The 22,751-nt window shown below is 33.9% G+C and overlaps 2 protein-coding genes across 6 annotated transcripts; one reads left to right on the top strand and one right to left on the bottom strand.

The window, feature by feature from the left end:
* Window positions 1–40: 40 nt before the first annotated feature.
* LOC112687850 (sodium channel protein Nach-like) lies at window positions 41–8,305 on the bottom strand. 3 transcript variants are annotated; one of them, XM_025560802.1, is made up of 11 exons: window positions 7,020–8,305; window positions 6,719–6,942; window positions 6,267–6,467; window positions 5,097–5,256; window positions 3,641–3,786; window positions 2,873–2,978; window positions 2,036–2,312; window positions 1,352–1,405; window positions 575–659; window positions 409–506; window positions 41–336 (listed from the first exon to the last, which is right to left on the bottom strand). In XM_025560802.1, the coding sequence occupies exons 2-11, from the start codon at window positions 6,877–6,879 to the stop codon at window positions 65–67; spliced, it is 1,560 nt and encodes a 519-aa protein (XP_025416587.1). In that variant the 5' UTR covers window positions 6,880–6,942; window positions 7,020–8,305; the 3' UTR covers window positions 41–64. The 3 variants fall into 3 exon arrangements, with proteins under 3 accessions (XP_025416587.1, XP_025416586.1, XP_025416588.1); XM_025560801.1 differs by having other exon boundaries at window positions 6,719–8,305; XM_025560803.1 differs by lacking the exon at window positions 5,097–5,256 and having other exon boundaries at window positions 6,287–6,467; window positions 6,719–8,305.
* A 141-nt stretch (window positions 8,306–8,446) lies between these two features.
* Window positions 8,447–22,424, top strand: LOC112687849 (glutamate receptor-interacting protein 2-like). Of its 3 annotated transcripts, none has more exons than XM_025560798.1 (13): window positions 8,447–8,772; window positions 10,000–10,095; window positions 11,261–11,411; window positions 12,048–12,335; window positions 13,024–13,199; window positions 13,642–13,734; window positions 13,866–14,001; window positions 14,111–14,340; window positions 15,702–15,905; window positions 16,424–16,555; window positions 19,466–19,926; window positions 20,463–20,612; window positions 22,093–22,424. In XM_025560798.1, the coding sequence occupies exons 1-13, from the start codon at window positions 8,598–8,600 to the stop codon at window positions 22,216–22,218; spliced, it is 2,418 nt and encodes an 805-aa protein (XP_025416583.1). In that variant the 5' UTR covers window positions 8,447–8,597; the 3' UTR covers window positions 22,219–22,424. The 3 variants fall into 3 exon arrangements, with proteins under 3 accessions (XP_025416583.1, XP_025416584.1, XP_025416585.1); XM_025560799.1 differs by having other exon boundaries at window positions 8,449–8,718; XM_025560800.1 differs by lacking the exons at window positions 8,447–8,772; window positions 10,000–10,095 and adding an exon at window positions 10,146–10,336.
* Window positions 22,425–22,751: the final 327 nt, after the last annotated feature.

Below are 22,751 nucleotides of genomic sequence, written 5' to 3'. Positions count from 1 at the left end.
TATTATGTTTATGTGTAGTTGTGTAATTGTATGGATTTATTTTTGTTAGTTATTATAATAATATTTAATGCAAAAAAGGCAAAACAAATGCTTCTTTTTTCTTATCATTTTTTCTTGTAACATCAGTTCCTTTGTTTTCTGTTCTTGTCCATAATGGCTTTAAACCTAGGTCTATAACTGGTTTATCTTGATTTTCATAGTCTTTACTTAATTCTTCTAATGCCTTAGGATTATAAGCTACCATGCAAAATGCTCTCATTGTGAAGTAATACAAAATTTCCACACCACTCAACAAACTAAATCCTAAAAATAGACCTGCTATGCCACCAAAAGCCACTGAAAATAGTTATAGAGATTTAAATAATATTTTGTAATAATAATATCGTATCCATAAAGTTATTAACTTACCAAGTAAATCCACCCAGCCAAATAATACTTCTCTTCTGTATCTTACCATTGGCCAAGATACAAAAGTGATTTCCAAAGGTTTATCAATTATGTCAGCCCTTTTAACATTTGAACAAAGTAAGTTATTCATAATTATTTTGAATCAAATAATATAATATTTTCATACTGGGCGTCTTGTAATTTTTCAACTTCATATACTGTGTTCATACATCCCAATTTACATGGACAGGCAAGTCCATTTAAAATCTTATCTGAAAATATTGAGTTGAATATATGTATATAGTTATTCATTATTACACTATTGTAAACCCTTTCACCAATTTGGCTAGCTGTATAAAGTGGTTGATGATCCAATTTATACAGTAAGTTTTAATTTAGTTTTTAATCGTTTTGTATTTAATTAATAATGTAAGCATTTGGCCTTCAAAGATTAACAACAAAAATAATGATAAGGCAGTAAGATATTTCAACAAAATCTTTTGTTGAATTTTCTAATATTTTGCTGTATAAATTTAAAAATAATGATAAATCATTTTAAGTGAAACCTTAAAGGGCAGTGTAAAATTAATATATTAAATATACACTTTCATAAACGTGTATCTAAAAATAATTAGATATAGTAGACTTAAATAGTTAACATTAAAACTATCAATGCAGAATGACTATCTACAAGAAAAATTGTCAATAAATAATTGGCAAAAACATTTTAAAACTAATAAACTAACTTCGTTCAAAATTTAATTTTCGACTTATGAAAAAAAATAATAAAAAGAAAAGCAATCAAATTGTTGAAATAATTTAATTTGTGCGATTATTTATTCATAAATTCGATTTTGAGTTTTAATTTTTATCGGACAATTGTATTTAATCTTAAGTTAAGCTCAAAGACATTTTATGTATTACTTTCATTATTTTACACCAAAAATTAACTACGAATACGTACCAAGATGCTTAGAAATACAAACAAGTCCTTTCAAATCACAATATTTGTATCCATCTGAAATAATAAAATAGAATCAATTTACCAAGATATGAATTAATTTATTATTTTACATTGTTTATTATTGTGATGAAAAAAAATTTTTATAGAATACCTATAATTCCCCGCCGATGTTAAATCAATAATAATTTACCTATTTGCAGACAAATTGTATCAATTATTTTCATAATAGGGAATGACTTATTATAAAATCATATTTATGACTGTGAAATACCTCATATTCATGTATAGTAACCATTAGCAGTGCTGTGAAATATTAGAGACGATATTTTTTTTTTACATATAAGTATACTTAATTACTCTTTACATTTTAAATCAAGTATCTACTTGAAAAGTATTTAAATAACAATATTCTGTGATTATTTATCATTAAAATTCAAATATTTTGCTGTGAATACTTCGAGGGAAAAATATTGATTGGATTTTAACTTTCAAGAGAATTTAAATTTTCGCTATAAGATTGTTATTTTTTATCGAGTAAATATTTTAAAATATTATAATTTTTAAAATTCCCAGCATCTATGGGGGAGGCGATGAAATACGTTTATGAACACTTGTTACTGTTGTCGGTCGCCATTACGTTACAATAAATACAATAAATCAAGAACATTTCTTCGCGTTACTTACCGATAGTCTTGTAAAACCACGAGACACATCCACACAGTGCCCTACTGGTGTCCATCCGGCATTGGATCATGCAAGCGCTAAACGTGTATATATGGTCGGTCAACAACGGTATTTCATCCGGAAAAACGCATTTCCTCTGCTTGATCGACAACTGCCGGGCTCCCTCGGTGGTGTAAGTCTGTTTGCTGTCGAACAATATCCTCGCTATCCTTCTGGTCCATAGGTGTTGCGGTAACGTGTCAATGACCAAAATATCATCCGTGCTGTGTATGAATATCTGTGCCAATGGGTCAAAGAACGCATACAGAAAAAATACGTATACACATTAGTGCAGAATGATTCGTTGTAAGATCCTTTCTTCGCTTAGATTACATATTTTTATCAAATTATGATTTTTGGTCAATTTATATTATGCGCACAAGAAAACTGTATTATTTTCCACTACATTCTTTTGCAGTGCACTTGTATCTACCTCTTCCAAAGAGTATCGAACTGCTGTTGTCATATTCAGGAATTTGCGTATTTTCAAATAATATCAATATTCTCATTACTTTTAACTTTTCATATGTAGCCTTAAATTCTTATCACGTTATACGTCGAAAATTCCAGAAAAATTACTTGAATAATAATTTGCGAAAATAAATGGTGTTCTCATTTGAAAAACAAAAGTTTATATTGACACAAAATACTCATTGAGAGGTAGTTACGACAATTCTATGTTATGGAAAATAATACAGCTTTTTTTTATTTATAAATAAACTATTCATAAATCAGAATATGAAGAAATGCATATTTTTGAAAGATAAAAAAGAACCGAATCGTGTTTATTATTATTACATTCAACGGGTTTTTAGTCGTGTTATGCGTGTTGAACGTGATACTCAGTTTGTTGTCCGTCTCGTAAACATATTCTGTACCGGATTTTGAATAGTTTTCAGGTTTCCTGTAATGATGAAAATAAATAATATATAATTATATTACTAGTATTCACGACCGATTGTGAATTGTCGTTTCGAGATAAATTTATCGAAAATCATAAATTCAGCTATGACACTGAACGCTTAACCTGTGATCCAAAAAGGGTAACCCTCTTTCATTTTCGGTAAGTGTTAATCGATGTGTATTCGATAAAAACGTTTACTTAAAATTACTTAACACTAGGACTCATAATACGAGTACCCGATATAATATTTAGAGGGTGCATATTGTAGATTTTAGGCATCCAACAATTAATTGTGTCCTCATAGATGCAAATAGGGTGGGGCTTGGGGGCTAAGCCCCCTAATGTAAATTAAGCCCCCCGGATTAACTATCATTTTATATCGTTTACATTTATTATTTTATATATGTAATTATCTTGCAATATTACAGCTCTTAGTGATTATAATTAATAATAATAATTTAATGTTTATTTTGGATCATTTAAAGGTATGAGGACAAAGCCTCAGCTTATAATTTTTGGTTAAATGGTACGGCTGAAGCCCCTCCTCCATTGAAATTCCCTATTTGCACCTATGGTGCCCCCTCCTCTCAACTTAATTTTAGTTCAACACCACTGGTGGAACAGTACGCTTGTATGAATTAATTTTCTAATATATGTATTACCATGGCCAGTCCAAGACGACGTGTCTGGAATTGAAGCTGTAACAAAATCCATATTCTGTGAAAATCGGTTCGAACCCGGAACAGCAGTTGTACGGTTCACCTTTGAACGTGCAGTCAAACATTAGGTCTTCACAATGATAAACAACCTGTACAACAATGTATATAAGTATGTGAAAACGTGATTCACGTGGCGATTATTAGAGGAACGTGGTTGTTAGGATCTATTCTAAGGGTTTTTATCAACGACGCAATGTATCTTAACAATTACTGTTTTCAGTGTCGATTTTGCGGGGGAGGGAGGTCCAGGGATTCTGGACCCTCCCTCAGGTCACGAGTTAAAGTTGTGATATATTATATTTTTATATATTTTGTCTTGTAACTAAAATACTATGCTATGTTTTTTTTGTTAGTGTAAGAATTACATTTTAAGACTTTAAGTAATAAATTATTAATGGGTTAAACATTTTTTGTCTTCATATATTATAGGATAATGTAAAAGGACACCCCCCCCCAGAAAAAAATTAAAAAAATCGCCACTGATTGCTTCTATAGGTGAAAATATGATGAGACTGAGGGATCTCCTAATAATTTAGCATAAATACTTCACAACATTGTTCTCAACACCGTAAACAACGTTCAACAGTGCCTCAGAATATATCCTGGTGGTTGCACATAAATGGAGCAGCACGGCGAGTAGATAACTAACTTGTAATTTGTCCGAGGTGAACAGTGCCATCATGATCATCGTGTTCGAGTAAGAAAATAGGGGAAGTATAGATATTTTAATAAACATAAGGTTAAAATGAATTTTATTTGCCTGGTCGAAAACAAATAATATCCATTTATTCGATATAATCACAGATTACGTCTTATGTCATCTGTGATGTACAGAATAATGTTATATTGAATACTATTGATTTCGATTAGTTATAATTAGGGCTCGGAAGTTGATGACCTTAAAAACATTAAAAAATGACCTAAAAAAGATGCAAATATAATATAAAAATAACAACAAATGTCCTTAAAATATAAAACAAAAAAATGACAAACATTTGTTTTATAAATTTATCAAAGCTTACAAATTACTCAAAAATCAAAATCATTGCATTGTATAATTAGAGCGTATTTGATGTTATCAAAAGTAAATCAATGACGATTATCTGTTTATAAATAATATAAATAATGGACGATAAGAAACAATAAGAAATGAACAAGTGTGAAATCAGTAAAATAACTAAAAATGTGGAAAAATTAACTAAAAATGTCAAAAAATTACTTAAAAAGTAATCAATCGCCATACCTCGAATAAGCAACTACGTCCCGAGAAAGTATGTAGTAAACATATATTTGTATAGTATAAGCCATTTTTAAGTGGTTACACTTTACGTGTTTAATATACTTAAATGAAGCCACTTTAACGGATATGTGAGATATGTGGATATATTGTGAGTCTTACTTTGTAAGCTAGATCCTTGAAGTTGTCCTTTGGTAACCAATCGTAATCGGAAAACGTTTTTATCTGTTCGATATTGCTGTATGAGAATGATGCTATCGCGTTAATGTATTTATAAAATATTTCGACACGTTCGTTATCCGTGTTAGCCACATCGTACACGCTGTGTGAACAATATAATAGTTGCAACTTTTTTTTACTTACAAAATTATGAATAAATATATTAATATTTGTCCTAATAACTATATGTATTTTTTAATCAAGCGTAGGTAAGAGTATTTCTTACTTTAAAAATTTAAAATCAGTTTGTTACATAACAATATGCATATAAACTGTATACAATATATACAATATTGTATATAATAAATAAATAATTTGGACAATTGGGTGTTTATCAAATTATTTTTATATAATAACGTTTAAGTGCAGATAGTATATTCATACATTCGATTTAAAAATGAAACAGGTGTTCTCAGGATATTGTAATGGAAGATGATAAAAAAATGATTGCAAAATAAGCCCTAAAAGGTTTTGTCGGTTTTCTCTACCACAACTGCAATATTACTGCATAACATATATCCTAAATTCATATTATTATTGTTATTTAAACTACAACAAAAACAATATATACTTATATTCATAATTCTAAAACAATATACCTATCAATATATTTTTCTGGATTTTTGAAAATAAAAATAAAAAAAATCATTAGGAGATATATTTCCCATACTCTTTCCATTCTCGTGAGAACGCCTAATACTCAGCATTTATTATAGCGACAATAACTTTTGTAATAAACGATTGAAACCAAAGATTCAAATAGTCAACAGTTTACAGCGTGTAAAGTGTACAGCACGTGTATATATTGTACCTTCATATGTTATTTTACTAAGCTGAAATTGAAATGTCAGAGTTTGTTTGGAAGTTGAGATTGATATACACGACGGTATATTGTCTCAATTAGGTATTCTTTGAGAATCCAATATAGGGGTGCGTTAGAGTATATTGTAACAACGTTGACATTTGTATAATGTCAAACAGTATTTCTAATATATATATATATATATGTATATATACATATAGAATAGGTGAATCCATAATCAACAAAAGTGCATGTGAGGAAGAGAAAGAGTGAATGAAAGAGATTCTGGTTAAAATAAAAAACTTATTTACCTCGAAACGTATTCCCATACTTTTTCATCGGATGTAGATTGGAGAGGACAAATCGTTATAGCTGGAAATTGTACGTCCCAATTGTGAAAGTCCGTATCCAAACCGGTGATGGTCGGACTAGTTTGAAATTTTTCCCAGAGCGATATTATAATGATGGAAGTAATTACAATACCCACTGATAAGAAACTGAACCACATGAACCTATACGGAACATTTGTATATTTAAATCTGTTTAACTGTATAGCATATTTTGTAATTTTTAAAATAATGAAATATAAATGAGAACTAAGCGGAATCAACACATTTCAAATCGTTCACAAGTCGATAACATGGTATTCTAACATAACCGTTAATCTTTTAACGTAGCATAATTGTATAACAATTTTAAAAATATGGAATGAGTGCAGGATCGTCGCACACGTCGATCGCACCTAAATCCTTAAGAACCCTACCGTTCGTGAAGCGGCCGATCGTTCTGAGCTATGTACCGGATGCCGTGCAGCGTGCTGTGATCGAAGAACTCGTTGAACTGATGACGCATGCTGGTCTTTAGCAGCTTAGTCTTCGGCACGTCGCCGCCCCGGTCGTCCGCGCTTTTCAGACCGTCGAACATTGTTCAGCCACTACGAAAAAAAAACCTGTGCCCGTACGGGTTTTTTGGCGCTTACTGCGACGCCCGCGGAAAAGCGGAACAAAAAAACGGACGTTGTTATCTTCGTAAACCATCGCAAATGCCGTGTTGGAAACATTTACTGAAATTATCGGTTCCCGAACGCGATAACGGTAATAATGACGATCCGTGGCGTGACAGTGGCGCCTATCGATTTATTTCCGTTGTTTCGCGCGTGCATTTTGACCCCGGTTGACGAAAACAGACAGACAGGCTTTTGGTAAACGTACAGCGGTGTATATGATTCCGATTTAAACGCGATCAACCATGCTATTTATTCTGTGATTCCTGCAGGTATTTAGATTACTTAGAATCTACATTTCTACACTTGAAATATATTTTGATGAAAAGCATTAATACATGTAGCTTTATTTTACTATACGTATACGATAACGTTAAAAGCGATCTAAACACTGAATTTATAAATGATTATTTTTAATATATTTTACATCCCGTGTAGTTCATGTCTGCAAAAAAGAAGAAATATTAATTCTGATATAGGCTTTAAAACCCGTTGAAAATTATGAAATGTGTTCTGAAAACGCAGACAATTATTGTGTTAAATGTAATAAGTATACGACATAAATAAAAGTATTCAAACCAAATAATGTTTTCTTATTCGTATTAAATGAGTATTTAAATATAGACAAATGGTGTTACTACTGATATTAGTGTTGAGACAACTAAAATTGTCTTTGAACTAAAACTAACGTCCGTAAATTAATCGTTTATGCGTCAACCGGTTCATAAGTGTACATTTGACCAAATAACACATTATTATGGTTATAATACGTTTAGCAAGCACGGTTGGCTAAAACTGAATTTGTATGAACAAATATTGTGGTCGCTGTATTTTTTTTTCTGGCCTAAAAGTTATACCGTTTAAAAATAATACAACGTATAGTGTTGTGGATTATTTTTAAAATCACTAAACATTAAAATGAATATAACAGATGGATATTATAAACACGTAGTACGTCACCGTACACATAATACGAGTCTTCGCGGGCGTTCATTCGTTATATTCCTGTCTCCAATCCCTCCGCTCTATAATTAGACCGACTCTCCCACCTCCAAACGCATCAACATCGGGCCTTCAACGTGTATATTAACGAATATAGAATTTTTTCTCATTTTTTTTTTTTTTTAAAAAAAATTCATTTATTTTTCTCCCCTTGTTCTTTTCGTTTCCCGTAATTGTTTTTACATACGGAAAGTCCTGCTATTTTGCACCGGCGCTTGTGTGAATTATGTCTGCAATTGTTAAAAGGCGACTTTAACGACGGAGACTATCGCGAGTTGAGCGTGGTAGAAATATATTTTTTCTCTCTTTTATCTCTCTCTCTCTCTCTCTCTCTCTCTCTCTCTCCCTCCCTCTTTTTTCCTAATCGTCGTCATCGTCGTTTGATGGAAGGGACGACCGCGACGGCGTTGTCGGCGTCGGCTATTACATATCATATCGTATGCGCAGCGTAAGTCGAGCGTTCCAAAATTAAACTTCAGCCGAGAACGGATTCAGCCGACGACGGCGTGTACGCCGTACAGTGTGTACCTGTGCAGTGCAGTTACAGCGTGCGCGCGCTCGTACCCGCGGTCTGAAAAACTCGTCGTCATTGAATTTCGAAGACCACGCCGCGGTGAATCAGCATGACGAAGGCGCAATGTTTTCGTCGTTAAAGTTTTCCACGCTGCGATCGAAGAAACACGCGTCGCCGAAGCCGCAGCAGCAACGTACGACCGACGAGGATACGGCGCAGCGGCACCGGAAGTCCACGAGCAAATGTAAGGAGCCGACGCGTGAGCAGCAGCAGCGTCACCGAAGTTTCGCGGGGTCCGGTGCGAATATTTCTTCTCTGATCCACGGGCCCTTCCCCATCATCCTCCACTCTTTCGGACGTGTGGTGCGGGAGCGAGCTCAGTGATCTGCAAACGTCTAACAACCATTTGCCCGAATCCCCTGAATGTGTGACCGTGCGATGTGACTCTGGTGTAACCGCGTGGATTCCATTTAAGTGCTATCCGTCTTGAAAATCAATTTTTCTATCGTTTGTTTTTCAAGCGCTGTACTGTAAACAACTTTTTTGATCTTTAAAATTAATATCATTCCAAGTGTAATACTACCACCCTACTATTATCAGGGATGAATTTAGATTTTTTTTTTGGTGGGGGTGACGGGGTTCATTTCCTCTAGACAACATTTCAAAATTCTACCAATTAATAACAAAAATTAGAATTTTAGTAAACAACTTTAATTTGTATTATATAATCATAACATTTTTTAAAAAAATAATGAAATTAAATACCTACATATTAATAGAATATTAATAGGTGGCTATATAACATGATCAATTTTAAACTTATAGTTCATAAAACAATAATAATATAAGCTCCTACAATTTATAGATCTTCTCACCCCCCCCTACCATAAATAATCCCCTGACCACTATCACTTAAACGTGTCTTTATCCGACTGTAAAATGCACACCAATCCGGGACCCTATGAATTTTGTGCAATATAAAAATAATATAGAACTGTTGAATTACCCAAGTCAAGTGTGAAAAATTACCACAACTGCTTTCATTCCACTTGGTTGAAAATTTGGCATCATATTTTAGTTTTTACAATTTTATTTGAGAATAATTTTCTATAGTTTCAAATGTATTTTGAAGGACAGCATCTGAGGGAACCTAAATGCGGTGGGCCTTTCAAAATGCGTTGCCCAGTATGGTCACACCCTTTGCACACCCTTCGCACACCATTGCAGCCGGCACTGGGCTCATATAGCAGTAGTACGTGGTGTCAGCTGCAATACATAACCCACGTAGTAGGAATTTAAAACGTATTTAGAAATATTGAGTTGTGCTACTGAAAACGTATTCACCAATTTTTAGTTGCACATCCCAAATTTTTCAAATTTTTTCCAACGATTTTAGTACATGTACATCGTTTTAAAATTTCTTTCCGATCCCCATAAGAGCACAATATAAAATTCAACAGTTCACATTGAGTTGTACACCATAACGTCTAAGATTTTACTCATATTGTTAGGGTTGGTTTTTTAGGGTTACTAGACAAGGTTTGTTCAACCCAGAAGACCAAAGATCAACGAATGGTATCCAAGAACACGATTTACGAGCCCAGCTGCTACGTAGATCAATGTACGTATATAGTATTTATATTAGTCTACATATAATATCTTTCATTTAATTATTTATTCGTAAATTATTTTGTACACTCTCACTGATCAGGGACTGAGTTCGTTTTAGTGTATTTATTGAGCACGATTAGGATTATAGGGGTTTATGAGGACTGGTGCTCATCCCATTTCATTTATCAAATTAGCCTTCCTATTTTACACATTGTGTTCGATCCGTGTGATATCAAATATTTATAATACGCGTAAGTACAACATATAAAGTTATAGTATCAGTATTAAAGTGATAATTTTATTTATTTTTTTTTCTTTAGTTATTTTTTTTTTTTTAATATCGAGTTGTTTTTCTAGTTTATTTAATTTCATCACATAGGTCTGGTAGTAGTTTTAATTCATCTAAAATGTTTATCTTGGTGTACCTACTTGTATCTGATGTAAGCCTAATCACGTTTTCATAAATAATACAACTTAACGAGATCAGTGATCACCGAGGTAGATAAATAACCACGATTATGTAATTGTTATACTAACTTAATGTTGAATGTGTGTGTTTTATGTAAAAAGATTCAGTATACCACGGTTATACCTTAATGTAATGTAATCGTCCACTTCGAAACATATTCTTTTAGCTTTAAGCTTATTCGAACTAACTCTTTCAAATTTCTTCAAATATCATTGAATTTCCTCAGTTATTCTTGGATTATTGTTATTAACTTGTATTATTATACCTCCAATAGATATTATTATTATTTCTTTATTAACGGAAAAACTCCATTTGTACAATATTGCACATATAAATTGTGTAGTAAATAACCGATACAATACAAATGATAGCATGCACGAGTAATATTAAAGTTCACGTTCAATTAATATCATAAAATACAAATGCGGTATATAATAGTACAGCCATAATTAACTATTGACTAAAATTAAAATCTATAGTATTTTTCTTGTAGATATAGAATTAATTCCAAAGTTAAGTTTTATCATTCCAATAAATAAGGGCAATTCAATAATTTCAACAAAAATTAATAATGAAGGTTACTTCTCCTTATATTTAACGATTGTATATTGAAATATAATATAAAGTTCGCAACTATAAGATTTAGGTACGTGTATACAATGAATAGATAAATGTATAATTGTATCCCAATTATTTTTGTTCTCAGATCAATATGTGAAGCACAAAGTAATTGACGTGTTCATCGAACGAGAAGATGGTAACCTTGGTATAGTATTGCGTGGCGGTGCACATCCGGACCCAGAAATGTGCAAACCGTTAACTGTAACACACGTCAGATCCGACGGACCAGCCGACAGGTGGGTCCTAGTTCAATCGAAATCGTGTAGGTCGTGATAAATAAATCGTACGTAGTTGAAAAATTTAAATTTTTCCAGACAATCACGTTTGCACGTGAATCGTATTTTTAAACTCATCATCATGATACATATCCACGTGTTTTCATGGATTCTTCCTCGTGTTTTTAACGGAAAATATGGAATAGAATTTAAAGTTTAGTTCTCAATGTTGACTAATGTTTGGGCTTATACTACGCGTATAATCATTCAATCCAGTCATTGTATGAATTAAAGGTTTTTTTTTTAACACACTAAACAGTATCCCGATGCTTCTAAGTTTTAAGAAATCATGGGCGCAACTAGAACCCAAATATTGAAGGTGCTGAAATTTCTGAAAATTAAATTAAATGATATTTAACTGTAATTACTATAGATTATATAGATCTGAAAAAAAAACAGGAGTACTACATTTGAACTAAGGGATACTAAAAACCCTATTGCGCCTCCTAGTTGCACCTATGTAAGAAATACGCAACACAATATTCAATAACATCATTAACTTTAGTCCGTAATTATGATCCCCTACAATGGGCACATATTACATCGATTCGAGGGAATTATTGGTATATAAACGTGTGTATTTTTTGTAAATTTCAGAGAAGGGACGATTAAGGTCGGTGATCATCTATTGGCCATCGACGGTGTTTCGTTGAACGGTCTGACACTAGCAGACGCCGATGCCGTACTCAGGCAGACGGACGGAGCGTGTCGGTTAACCATAAGATACCAAGTATCCGCGGCGGACCGGGTCGGTAATGCGGCTTGTCCCATGTTGGTAGAAGTCGAAAGCCCGAGACCTCATCAATTAGGCTTGACTTTGACCAATACAATCAACAACAGTGCTGTGGTAGTTGACCATGTGAAACCTGGTAGCATTGCTGAACGGTGAGTTTTGCCTAGCTATTGACCGCAGAGTACAATTAATAATGTAGATAAATATTGCTCGGTAAACGAACCATTTACATAATATTTGTGATTTCGATATTACCATCGTAAAATCTATTATTTTCTTTGATTTAATTTGATTATCCTTGCTTAAAAAATATATACGAGTTCTTAAAGCTAATTATAAACCTAACCTAAATCTTCGTATTATGGTACAGCGATTAATATTAATTTAACAACCAGACACCAACTTCGTAGCATATGGGCTCGTTCGTATGGTGAAAATTAAATATTAACAAGATAGTTAATATTACGAGTATTATGTTATTCTTGTTTATAGCCACCATAAGTTAAAATCCTTATTTTAATTGGTTGGCTGTTAAAGAACCGAGGGAAGTATAATTCTGTCGGTATTACCGTAGAAATATTGTCGACTCTTTCGGATGTCTGTACCTCGTTAATGAGATAGGGATTATGACACAGGGAATTGTGGTACCGGGTTAAAAATGTAAATACGAAAAATATTTACAAATTATATTATTTTTAATTTAAATAATATCAGTGTACGAATATATTATTATACGAGTAGGTTCTTTGGCATCACATTGGTATATAGGCATTATTTGAAATTTTGTTTTCGATTTTTGTAAAATCATTCGATAATACTATATGAACGGTGTGACCTTAGGTGTGGTGCTATATTTCCGGGTGACCAGATAGTGGCCGTCAACGATACCAGAGTGGCTGGCCTAAGGACAGCGGCCAGTGATGTGTACAAATTGCTACGGACTTGCGGCGGCGTTCAACCAACCCTCAGACTAGAAATAATACCAGCATTTACCTCGGATTTTTCGCACACAGAATGTAAGAGGATTAGAAAATGATTAGATGTTGGAGAACATCAAAACACCGTAAATAACGGTTATAATTAATTTCGATGGAGGATTAGTGATGACACTAATCTAACCACAAAAATGTCTCAAAACCGATTTTCGGTCGTAATCTGCAATAATAAAACTTTTTTCGGATGTTCGACATGGACTCCACGAATAATTGCTAGTTTTCCCGGAGGATATTTCATCGGAACCGATTTTATGTGAAACATCGTTTGAGACTTGTGCACGACGTATGACAGTTAAAAGTATATGACTCTATAACATAAGGTTCCACAACTAATCAATAGAATAAGTACTGGTGTATTACAATCGCAACGAAAAAAACAAAACGAACCGCAGTGGTCCTTTGAATTTCGTCACTACTGTTATCATATGTAGTATAACCTCGTACGCACATTTTTATTTTTTAGACTGTTCGTCGTACGACTCTCGCCAACACCTGTACTCCGTGTACGAAGATCCGGTAATCGAACCGACCGTGGCCTGGGAACCCACGGAATCACGTAAGATATCTAAATCTATACTCATATAATTAAAAATCGCAACTCTCTCGCCGCACTCTCTGTGCGTATTATTATTATAATTATAATAAATATTATTTTTAATAACATTATATTTTATCTGTTGTGCATAGAGAACACGGTAATGCGTGTTGATTACACTATACTGACATTGGTAGCCGACGAAAACGGACGGTTTGGAATGGACGTTCGGTCGAATAACTTGGCTCTGGTCGTTTACTATATCGAGCCGGGAGGACCCGCCGACAGGTTATTATCATCTATTCCGTTGTCTCTAAACATTAGGCTTCCTTACTGCATGCATTACACGCACATAAATTTACATTTATTTGTATGTTCTGCGTTTCTGAACTTGTAGAACTGGTTGTGTGCAAGTGGGCGACCGTATACTATCCGTGAACGGATGCAAGAGCACTAGTTTCGTGCCCTTGTACCAGCAACCTCTTCACGAGTTCTTAGGGCCCGAGGTGAAAAACGCTTGCATCAAGGTAGAGTTCGATATCGCCGATTCCGTTGTGCCCACGTCTGGAGAGTTTACCGTGAAATTGGTGAAAAACGACTACAGGAGTCTTGGGATCACGATAACAGGTAAGCTAATATTGTAGAACATTTCACAATAACTATGATGAACCGTTAGTCATATTTTTTTCGTTCTGATTCAATAGAAAATATTCGATACTAAGATATATTATTATACTAAGATGAATATCATACATGATTGTTATAACAATAATAAAAACGAGTTTTTCAATCCATCTTTTATAATTTAAATTAATTTATGAATGAAGAGACATGTGGTCGCGGGAATGTAAATCAGTTAATTAGACATCCATACGGATTAGGTTACTTCCTCCTAATGTTTATGCCATATTTACTTTGCAAACATTCATGATTAAATTAGAAAATGGATCAAGTTTGTTCATCACATTAGTCACTCATTTCATCATAAATATTGTTATAAATAGGCATGACTATTATACACTGTCCGGTGAGAGTTGTGTACGGATGTATTTCATTGAATAAGTGAACCAATTTTTTATTTTAACGTTTCTATACATAAAATATTTTCAAAACAAACTTTAAAAATAACGAACCAAACATTGTTGTTTTTTGATAATTTTCTAGAAACGTACTAACCAAAGAAAAAATGTTTGGCGTAGGTATACCATTGTAAGTCGAATATTATTTTCCAATACATTTTAAATTTGGAGTATTTCAATAATTATATGTTATCGAAACATATTCTCTTTTCCAGTTTTTTTTTTTTTTATAACTGTTGTTCACTTCTCTGTTTACATAAATTGTAAGCGATAACAAAACTACAATAAAAATAAAATTGCCAGAATAACAACGAACCTAGAAATGCAACATTTTCACGGTTCTTTTTGAAATCATCCATTGAAGATTTTATCTGAACTACGAGTATATATTATTCATAAACGATTACTTCTAAAATAATTTCGCGTAGTATAATTTGTACACCGAGCGACATCAGATCAATAATGCCGATTTTAATACGTTTCATTTTGAACAATTTCCACTGAACTCGCGGACCTGAAGTGAACCGCACGGACGGTAGTAATCGCAATGGTCATGCGTAACGTAACAATAATTGAACCGTAACCAGGGGCGGAACTAGGGGGTGAAAGACGAGTAGGTATTCATCCTCGGACGTAACATTTTATAGGGTATAATTTTTGTAATTATTAACAACTAATTTGATATTTTTAACTCTGTTAAATACTGATATTAAGTTAAAACTCAATAAATATGATTGTATATTAATTATTAGAAAAAATTCTCGAAAAAAGTATTTGATTATTGGTCTATGATAAGGCGTAATTCCTAGTTCCATCTCTGACCGTAAAACAACGCATTATCATTACTATTATTATTAACCGTTATGTATAATTAATTGTCGGTCGGCGTGTTCACCTGACCTGCTGCAGACGACGGAAACGGACAAGTGTGTATTTCGGAGATCGTGCCGGGCTCAATAGCGCACCGATCGGGCACGTTGAAAATCGGCGACACGTTGTTGGCCGCGAACAACAAATCGCTGAGCGACTGTACTAGACAGGAGGCGACTGACATACTCCAGGAAGCCGGAGACGTGGTGACGTTGCGCGTGCGAACTTCCGGTGCCACGACAGGTAACGCAGTACAGCCGTTGCCGGGGACCGAACCCACTGCCGGTAGTCATACGTTTTCGGGCGTTTGTCCCTGTGTACGATAGTAGACGCCGTGAACAGTTATTTCGCGGGTGATTTTTTTTTCAACATCAAAATGTTGGTTCGGACGTCGTAATTTTTACTACAATCTCCGCGCGTTTTTATTTAAGATTTTAACCCGAATTTACGTACGCGACGAAAGGGACTCAAATATTTTCTAATTTTGATTTTACCGTCATCGTTCGTAAACATTTTTGTGATTAATGTACGACACATTACCGTCAGGAATGACACTCGCCAATGATTTCCGTTCGAGATAAAAACTTCAGATAATATAACATTTTTCATACAATGTTGAACACGTATGAGTTACGATCGCAGCGGTTGTTCCGGCTAGTTCTTATACGATAACATATACATTATCCAATATCAATATATCATAGCGTTCTATCCACATGTTTCGTTGTGAACTAATTCGTTTTTTTTTTTTTATTTGCTAGACGATTATGAAAACGAAGACGATTTAGTGCAATATACGGTGGAATTGTACAAAAAAGGAGAACCTTTAGGTATAACTATTACTGGATCGGAAGATTCCCGGCTACCGATTTCTATTCAAGAACTATCACCTGGTAAAATAATTACTTTTAAATCATTCATTATTAGATTTATACTATCTCGTATGAATGTCTAAATTGTCACAAATTTATTTATTACAATATTGATTTGATGTGGTTTATCTAATGGGATATATGTATCTCAAATTTTTATCAATGTGTCAATTTGACTTTAGGTTGTTTTTTATTTTTTGGTTTTGGCAACTAATTATTTCTAAACCGTTTTGCAAAACGTGAGTAATCACAAGACGTAAGCATATTTCGTGCAATATAATTGTGTTACATCGAAAATTCCTGAACATTATTTATTGAAAAACCTTTCTATAGATGATAATCAACGTGTACATAAAAAACCAAAATTCTTCATAATTACTAATATAATCTCCAGGCTACGGTTATTACATACACGCAAACGCAATCAATGTATAATAATAGATAACTTTTAATACTAAAACATTTTTTTTTTTCATTTGATTTTATCGAATATATACAATATCCTGTAGGTACAATTTCTAGAATAAAATAAAATTTAATAATCTATATACCTCTGACATTAAAATGTAATAGCACATTGTTGAAGTTTTGACATTTTTGTCATCTGTTTGTTATATATTACCTTTTATAGTTTATAAAATGCTGGTATAATATAAAATATAGTGAACAATATTTAAAAAATTACAGTATAAACATACTTATAAAGGTAACTGGAGGTTTAGGAGACGGGTGACCCTAAGACAAAATAAATATCAACCTGGCATACAGTTTTATGTCATCGATTTTCAAAATGTTTACGATACGATTTACCTGCAAAAGTGTCTTTTGCATTATTGGATAAAGAGTACAAAAATAATTTAAAAACTAATTACTTAAAATTGTTTATAACATAACTAGCCGAAACACCATTCTAAATCATTTCCGAGCATTGCATCATCCGTTCCTCCCCTAGCTGATAAAAAAATATGTTACAATAATACGGCTGGAATCCGGTTGAGCACGATTGATCTTTTACGTAACCCGATTGAACACGATGGCAATCAAACAATAGGAACCAAGAAAGAACCCAAAAACCACACGATTGGGTACGAAAATGGGTGCGACGTTGCCGCTTTGTACCGTAGAATATTATTTGGTGCACCGTATTACTGTGTATTCAAGATTTTTTTTTATAATTATTATGTAATTCAATTTTAGATTTTTAAAGATTATTTTATAATTTAAAATATTTACGGCTCAGGTTTCCTAAAAGAAATAACTCTCCAGTAAAAAAACGACAAGACACCTTTTATTTCGAATTTCTTTTATTGTTAGTGTATAAAACTCGGTGCGCCCATATTATTATTACAAAATAAAATACATTTGAATATAATTATTTATAATTAAAAATATTTTATTGGATTTTAATCACATGTTATAATTACACTTTTCTTTTTTCTTTTTTTGCTAAAAAATAGCACTCATACAATGTCATGAAAAAGATAAAAATTAAAATTTTTTTCCCTAAATATATATTTCCAACTTTCAATAAGTATTTAAGTAGATTGTCAGCATTTTTAAATTTAGAGTAATCACAATAAGCCTTCATAGTGGTATTTTTAACGCACAGTAAAGTCAAGGTGCACACGATAGTTTTCGAAATATCACGCCATAATTTTACTGCGCGACACTCGTGTGTTGTGCTCTATTCATTTTAATGTACTTTAACAAAACGCGCAGTAAATTTACGGCGTGGTAAAATAACGCTAGTATGTTGCCAGCCTAATAGTTTTCAATCTGACAACGTTGTACACAATATTTTTTTTTTTACCGTGCTCAATTGGATCGTCAAAAAGGTCGGCCGCCAACGACCGTGCTCAATTGGGTATCACCGAATAATACTGTACATCTGTGCGTACTTCGATACTGCTCGTGTATACTGCAGCATATAGCAGAGTTGCAATAAAAAAGTATTTCGAGTACTTTTCAAAAATCCTACATACATACATACATACTAGTGTCAGAAATGTACTTGAATAATACTGAAATACTTTCAGGTACTATGAAAAAACCACTTCTGTTACACAATAATTGTTTCGTTAAGTAATTTTCATCAGTCGGATAAAAGTAAAATTTATATTTTTTAGATTCATTTTCAATTAAAACGTATTTATATTATTTACTACTACTATTCGTGTGTAATCAACCGTCATTCCGTGTACGGTGATTTGAATATAATAATGACAAATGCATTCAGTGCCGCAAAACCAGAATGCTTCATTGAATACTCTACAAAGGGTTTATCGATAAGTGTTTGAAACGATGTTGAATTAGTGTTATTGGAATATGTACGATATTACCGTGGATGTAACGCGTTTCCGCCAAATTATATTTTGACCGATACCCTTTTCCACCTAATTATATTACAACTGTTACCCGTTTTTACTGAATCAATTTCTGTATCACCTACAAGTGCATGAATTATTTTTTTATAAATAAGAAAAATACACTATCCATAGACAGAGATACTTTTAGAGTCGTATGATATCAAGTTAATAGATTGACTTTGATTTGACCTGAAACAAATGCGCATTATTCTAAAAATCGATTAGGATTTACAAGTGTAAAGGAGTATATGTATCTATATACATATATATATATCATACATATACATATATCTACTATACATACATAATTTATTTTCTAGTATCGTGGATCGCTTGGAGTTATTTATTTAGGATAATGATTTGGTCCGCGCGCCCGTTTGTCGTTTATTCCGATACGTCCCTGCGTAGTTGCGGGTTAGGTAGGTGGGTGGTCCGGTGTTGGTTGGAATCGAACGGCTTATTCGTCCGAACCCGGAGCCAACTACTCCGATTGTAGGAACACCGCGCATATGTGGGCTGCTGGTACTACCGATTATTAACATGCGATTAACACCGGCGGACGCAGGTGGACTGGCCGACCGTACGGGCGCGATACACGTGGGCGACCGGCTGCTGGCCATCAACGGGGCCGATCTGTCCGAGGCGCCGCTGTCCACGGCCATAGCGCAGTTGCAGAACACGGACGACCGGGTGGTGATCACGGTGTGCCGGCCGCAGCACCAGCAGCCGCAACGGCCGTTCTACACCAGCGTCGGGCTGCTGTCGACCACCGCGGACGACTCGGCCATCGAGTCGGACACCACGCGGTCCGCGCCCAACCTGCACGAGCCGACGCCCGAACGGATCGTGCTGCGGCACCGGTCCAAGAGCGCGCAGCGCAAGGTGCCCGAGTTCGACAGCGACTATTTCGGCGGCACGCTCAGGCCGTACTACATACGCGAGCACGCGGACTACGACGTGGACAGCATATTTAAGATAGCCGAGAACCAGGACAGGGACGGGCTGCTGGATTTCGACCTGTTCCAAGTAAGGTTGCCGTTCGCGTTCTCGCCCTTTTTCGTACACAGTCCGAGAAAACCTCCACCCGACGAACTTGAGACAGACGAGACGATTTTTTCCGTTTAAAAAAACTCTTCAAGGGAATACTGCGTAGTTGGATTGAAAATAAAAATTTAAATTCTCTCTCGTAACTGGTTCCACTCACGTTATCTCGATCATGAGTTAATGTAATGGTAAACATTTACACCAATTTTATAGATTAAATATAATTTCTTTCGCACCGTTTGAACCGTTCTCGAGAACCCGCTATGTACGGAACGTTTATGATTGGAACAAAACTTAAAATTTTAAAGCTATCCAAATATTTTCATTAAAAAATTAGCGTACTCCAGACCATTCGTGCATGCGTTACGTGGCCAATGCGAGACATATGTTTTCCAATGCCGAGTACGCTCTTTATTTAAACGACAACAGCCCATGTACTTTTTTTTTTCAAATTCGAGCACTGCTCATGTACAGCATTTTTAAATAATTGTATATAACAACATATGCAATGCATTTAGGTCACCCTGTTCAAGGATGCGGTGTACGAAGATTTCGGTTTCAGCATATCGGACGGGCTGTACGAGAGAGGAGTGTTCGTTAACAACATTCGAAAAGGCGGACCGGCCGATTTGAGCGGCATGTTGAAACGTTACGATCGTATAATACAAGTAATGATATTAATATGTTACACATACTTTATATATGCGTACATCAGTGGCGTAATTTATTAGATGCAAGCGTGCACTGCATTTGAATACCATAACTTCTTTGTATACCACTGTAAATCGATATTTTGCCATTCGCTCGTACCAACCTAATTAGAAAGTATAACACCGACCTTATAGTATAAGATGTAGATTAGTTTTTCACATCATAAAGGAAACTCTATGAAACGACTGACACCATCAGATATACATTATAGTTTTATTGTAGTCATTGGCGTAGCAAGGGTATGGCGAACTGTGCCTATGCCAGGGACGTGAATTGCAAACGGGCGCAAAATTGTGTAAAATTCGTATTCCTATCCTATAATCAAATCGAAATTTTTCCGTTATACTTTTTGAAATATGTAGATACTGTCTATTTGTTCACACTACGAGTGAAATTAACAATAAAATTATGAAAATAGCACAAGGGCGTTTAAATAAAAAATTTCATATGAAGGAATAAAGACATAAAGCGAGAAAGCAAATTTCCAAAGATTAACACCATAATAATAACTTATAAATATAAGTTGTATACTTAAAAAAAAAATAGTAAAATTAAAGGTTAAAAAAAATATCATGACATCAAATTTGAATTGGTTAAAAAGCGCTTTTTTTTAAGTTTGCCAGGGACGCTAGCTAGTCTTACGCCACTGATTGTAGTGTTTAGCATTACCGTAACAACATGCATAGGCAATCATATAGTACATAAACGCACAGTTGATGATCCGTTCAAGTGATTGCGCTTGAAGTGTATTTGTATCAACTTGAACAGATCACCGCCGTATTGCATGTATATTTAAGAGGTATTCAGACTGTACGTTGCGGCTCCCAGATTCGGGTGTTGGTGAAGTGAACCAAGGCAAAGAACCGGAAAACAATATAATTTTACCCATCCGTATATAATATTCAGACAATAGCGATTATTGAAAAACTACGATTTTTTTTGTATAATAGACGATGGTGAAAAAAATATGGCGATTAATAAATTTACAAAGGTATAGATTGTAACCGTTTGTTACACATCGCCTTTACAAATGTAAAAAAATAATATTCGTTTAATAGAATTAATTTTGCGTTGTCTGCTTTGATATTAAAGCAAACTGACCTTTTATCAACCTTAAAGGGGAGAACATTATCGTGTCGTCGAAAAAGTTTTTCTAGATTTTAATTTTTAAATGCGTTTTTTTTTAACTGTAATATAATACATTCTCGTGATTCTGTTAATAATAATAATAATATTTATAATATTCTCATATTCTCAATAATCTACGGGTCATCAAAATATTATGAAGACATCAATAGGAGCCGTGGAGTGAAAAAATTAGAATACCTCTTTATAACGTTATTTCAATGTTCCATAAATGTATATTTAAATTTAGTGTAAGCACCTATTTTTATTTTTACACGCGCATTGATCGATGCCGTTTCCACCGATTTTCAGGTGAACAACACTAGGACAGACGATTCCGACTGTTGTCTGACAGTGCCACTGGTGGCGTCTGCCGGAGATAAGATAACTTTAACGGTGGAAAGACGACACAATGCGTCGAGAATTCAATTTACTTGAGTATGACAATATTAACGTGTTGCTGTCCATGAATTTATCGAGTCGACTCGACGGAAGTACATTTTTAATTTTTTAGGACTGAAGCCTCGTTTTCTCTATCTTCTGTATTTTTATTTTCTTATTATTATTATGCAAAACAATGATATAAACAATAAGCAAATAATCCAATCCTAATCAGTATATTATACAACTATTTAAGTTTTCGTTTATTACAATAATTATATTTTAAGTTTAAAAATATATGTTAATTTTTATATTTTATTTTTGTTGATTTATTATTTTTATTTTGCCATTACGGTTAATTTTATGAACACTTTTCAGTGTGTGTAAGATGTTTACAACTTAAGTACTCTGATTTACTGAAAACCGAATCCATATATACTCATATTGCACTAGTACAAATAAATCTGAAAGTCGCTACTAAGACGTCAGGACAGTGACGACGTCCGGACGAGAAGCCACTCTTCCAATTTCGGCTGGGTTGTTATTAACGATTAACATTTACCATAGAAGTAATCATGATGATTGCCTCA

This window comes from Sipha flava, unplaced genomic scaffold (genome assembly GCF_003268045.1).
Source record: "Sipha flava isolate LNK unplaced genomic scaffold, YSA_version1 369_pilon_pilon, whole genome shotgun sequence".
Lineage (NCBI taxonomy): Eukaryota > Metazoa > Arthropoda > Insecta > Hemiptera > Aphididae > Sipha > Sipha flava.
The sequence above is the reverse complement of the archived record's forward strand: the minus strand, read 5'-3'. Positions and strand labels throughout refer to the sequence as shown.

What these genes read in the sequence shown, in the direction of transcription:
- LOC112687849 (XM_025560798.1), top strand. Translation starts at nt 8,598, where the DNA reads ATGTTTTCGTCGTTAAAGTTTTCCACGCTGCGATCGAAGAAACACGCG. An exon ending in CCGAAGTTTCGCGGGGTCCG is followed by an intron (nt 8,773 to 9,999) that starts GTGCGAATATTT and finishes TTGGTTTTTTAG; the next exon opens with GGTTACTAGACAAGGTTTGT. An exon ending in AACTTCCGGTGCCACGACAG is followed by an intron (nt 15,906 to 16,423) that starts GTAACGCAGTAC and finishes TTTATTTGCTAG; the next exon opens with ACGATTATGAAAACGAAGAC.
- LOC112687850 (XM_025560801.1), bottom strand. Translation starts at nt 6,879, where the DNA reads ATGTTCGACGGTCTGAAAAGCGCGGACGACCGGGGCGGCGACGTGCCG. An exon ending in TCAAGGATCTAGCTTACAAA is followed by an intron (nt 3,787 to 5,096) that starts GTAAGACTCACA and finishes ATTGTTGTACAG; the next exon opens with GTTGTTTATCATTGTGAAGA. An exon ending in TGGCTGGGTGGATTTACTTG is followed by an intron (nt 337 to 408) that starts GTAAGTTAATAA and finishes AACTATTTTCAG; the next exon opens with TGGCTTTTGGTGGCATAGCA.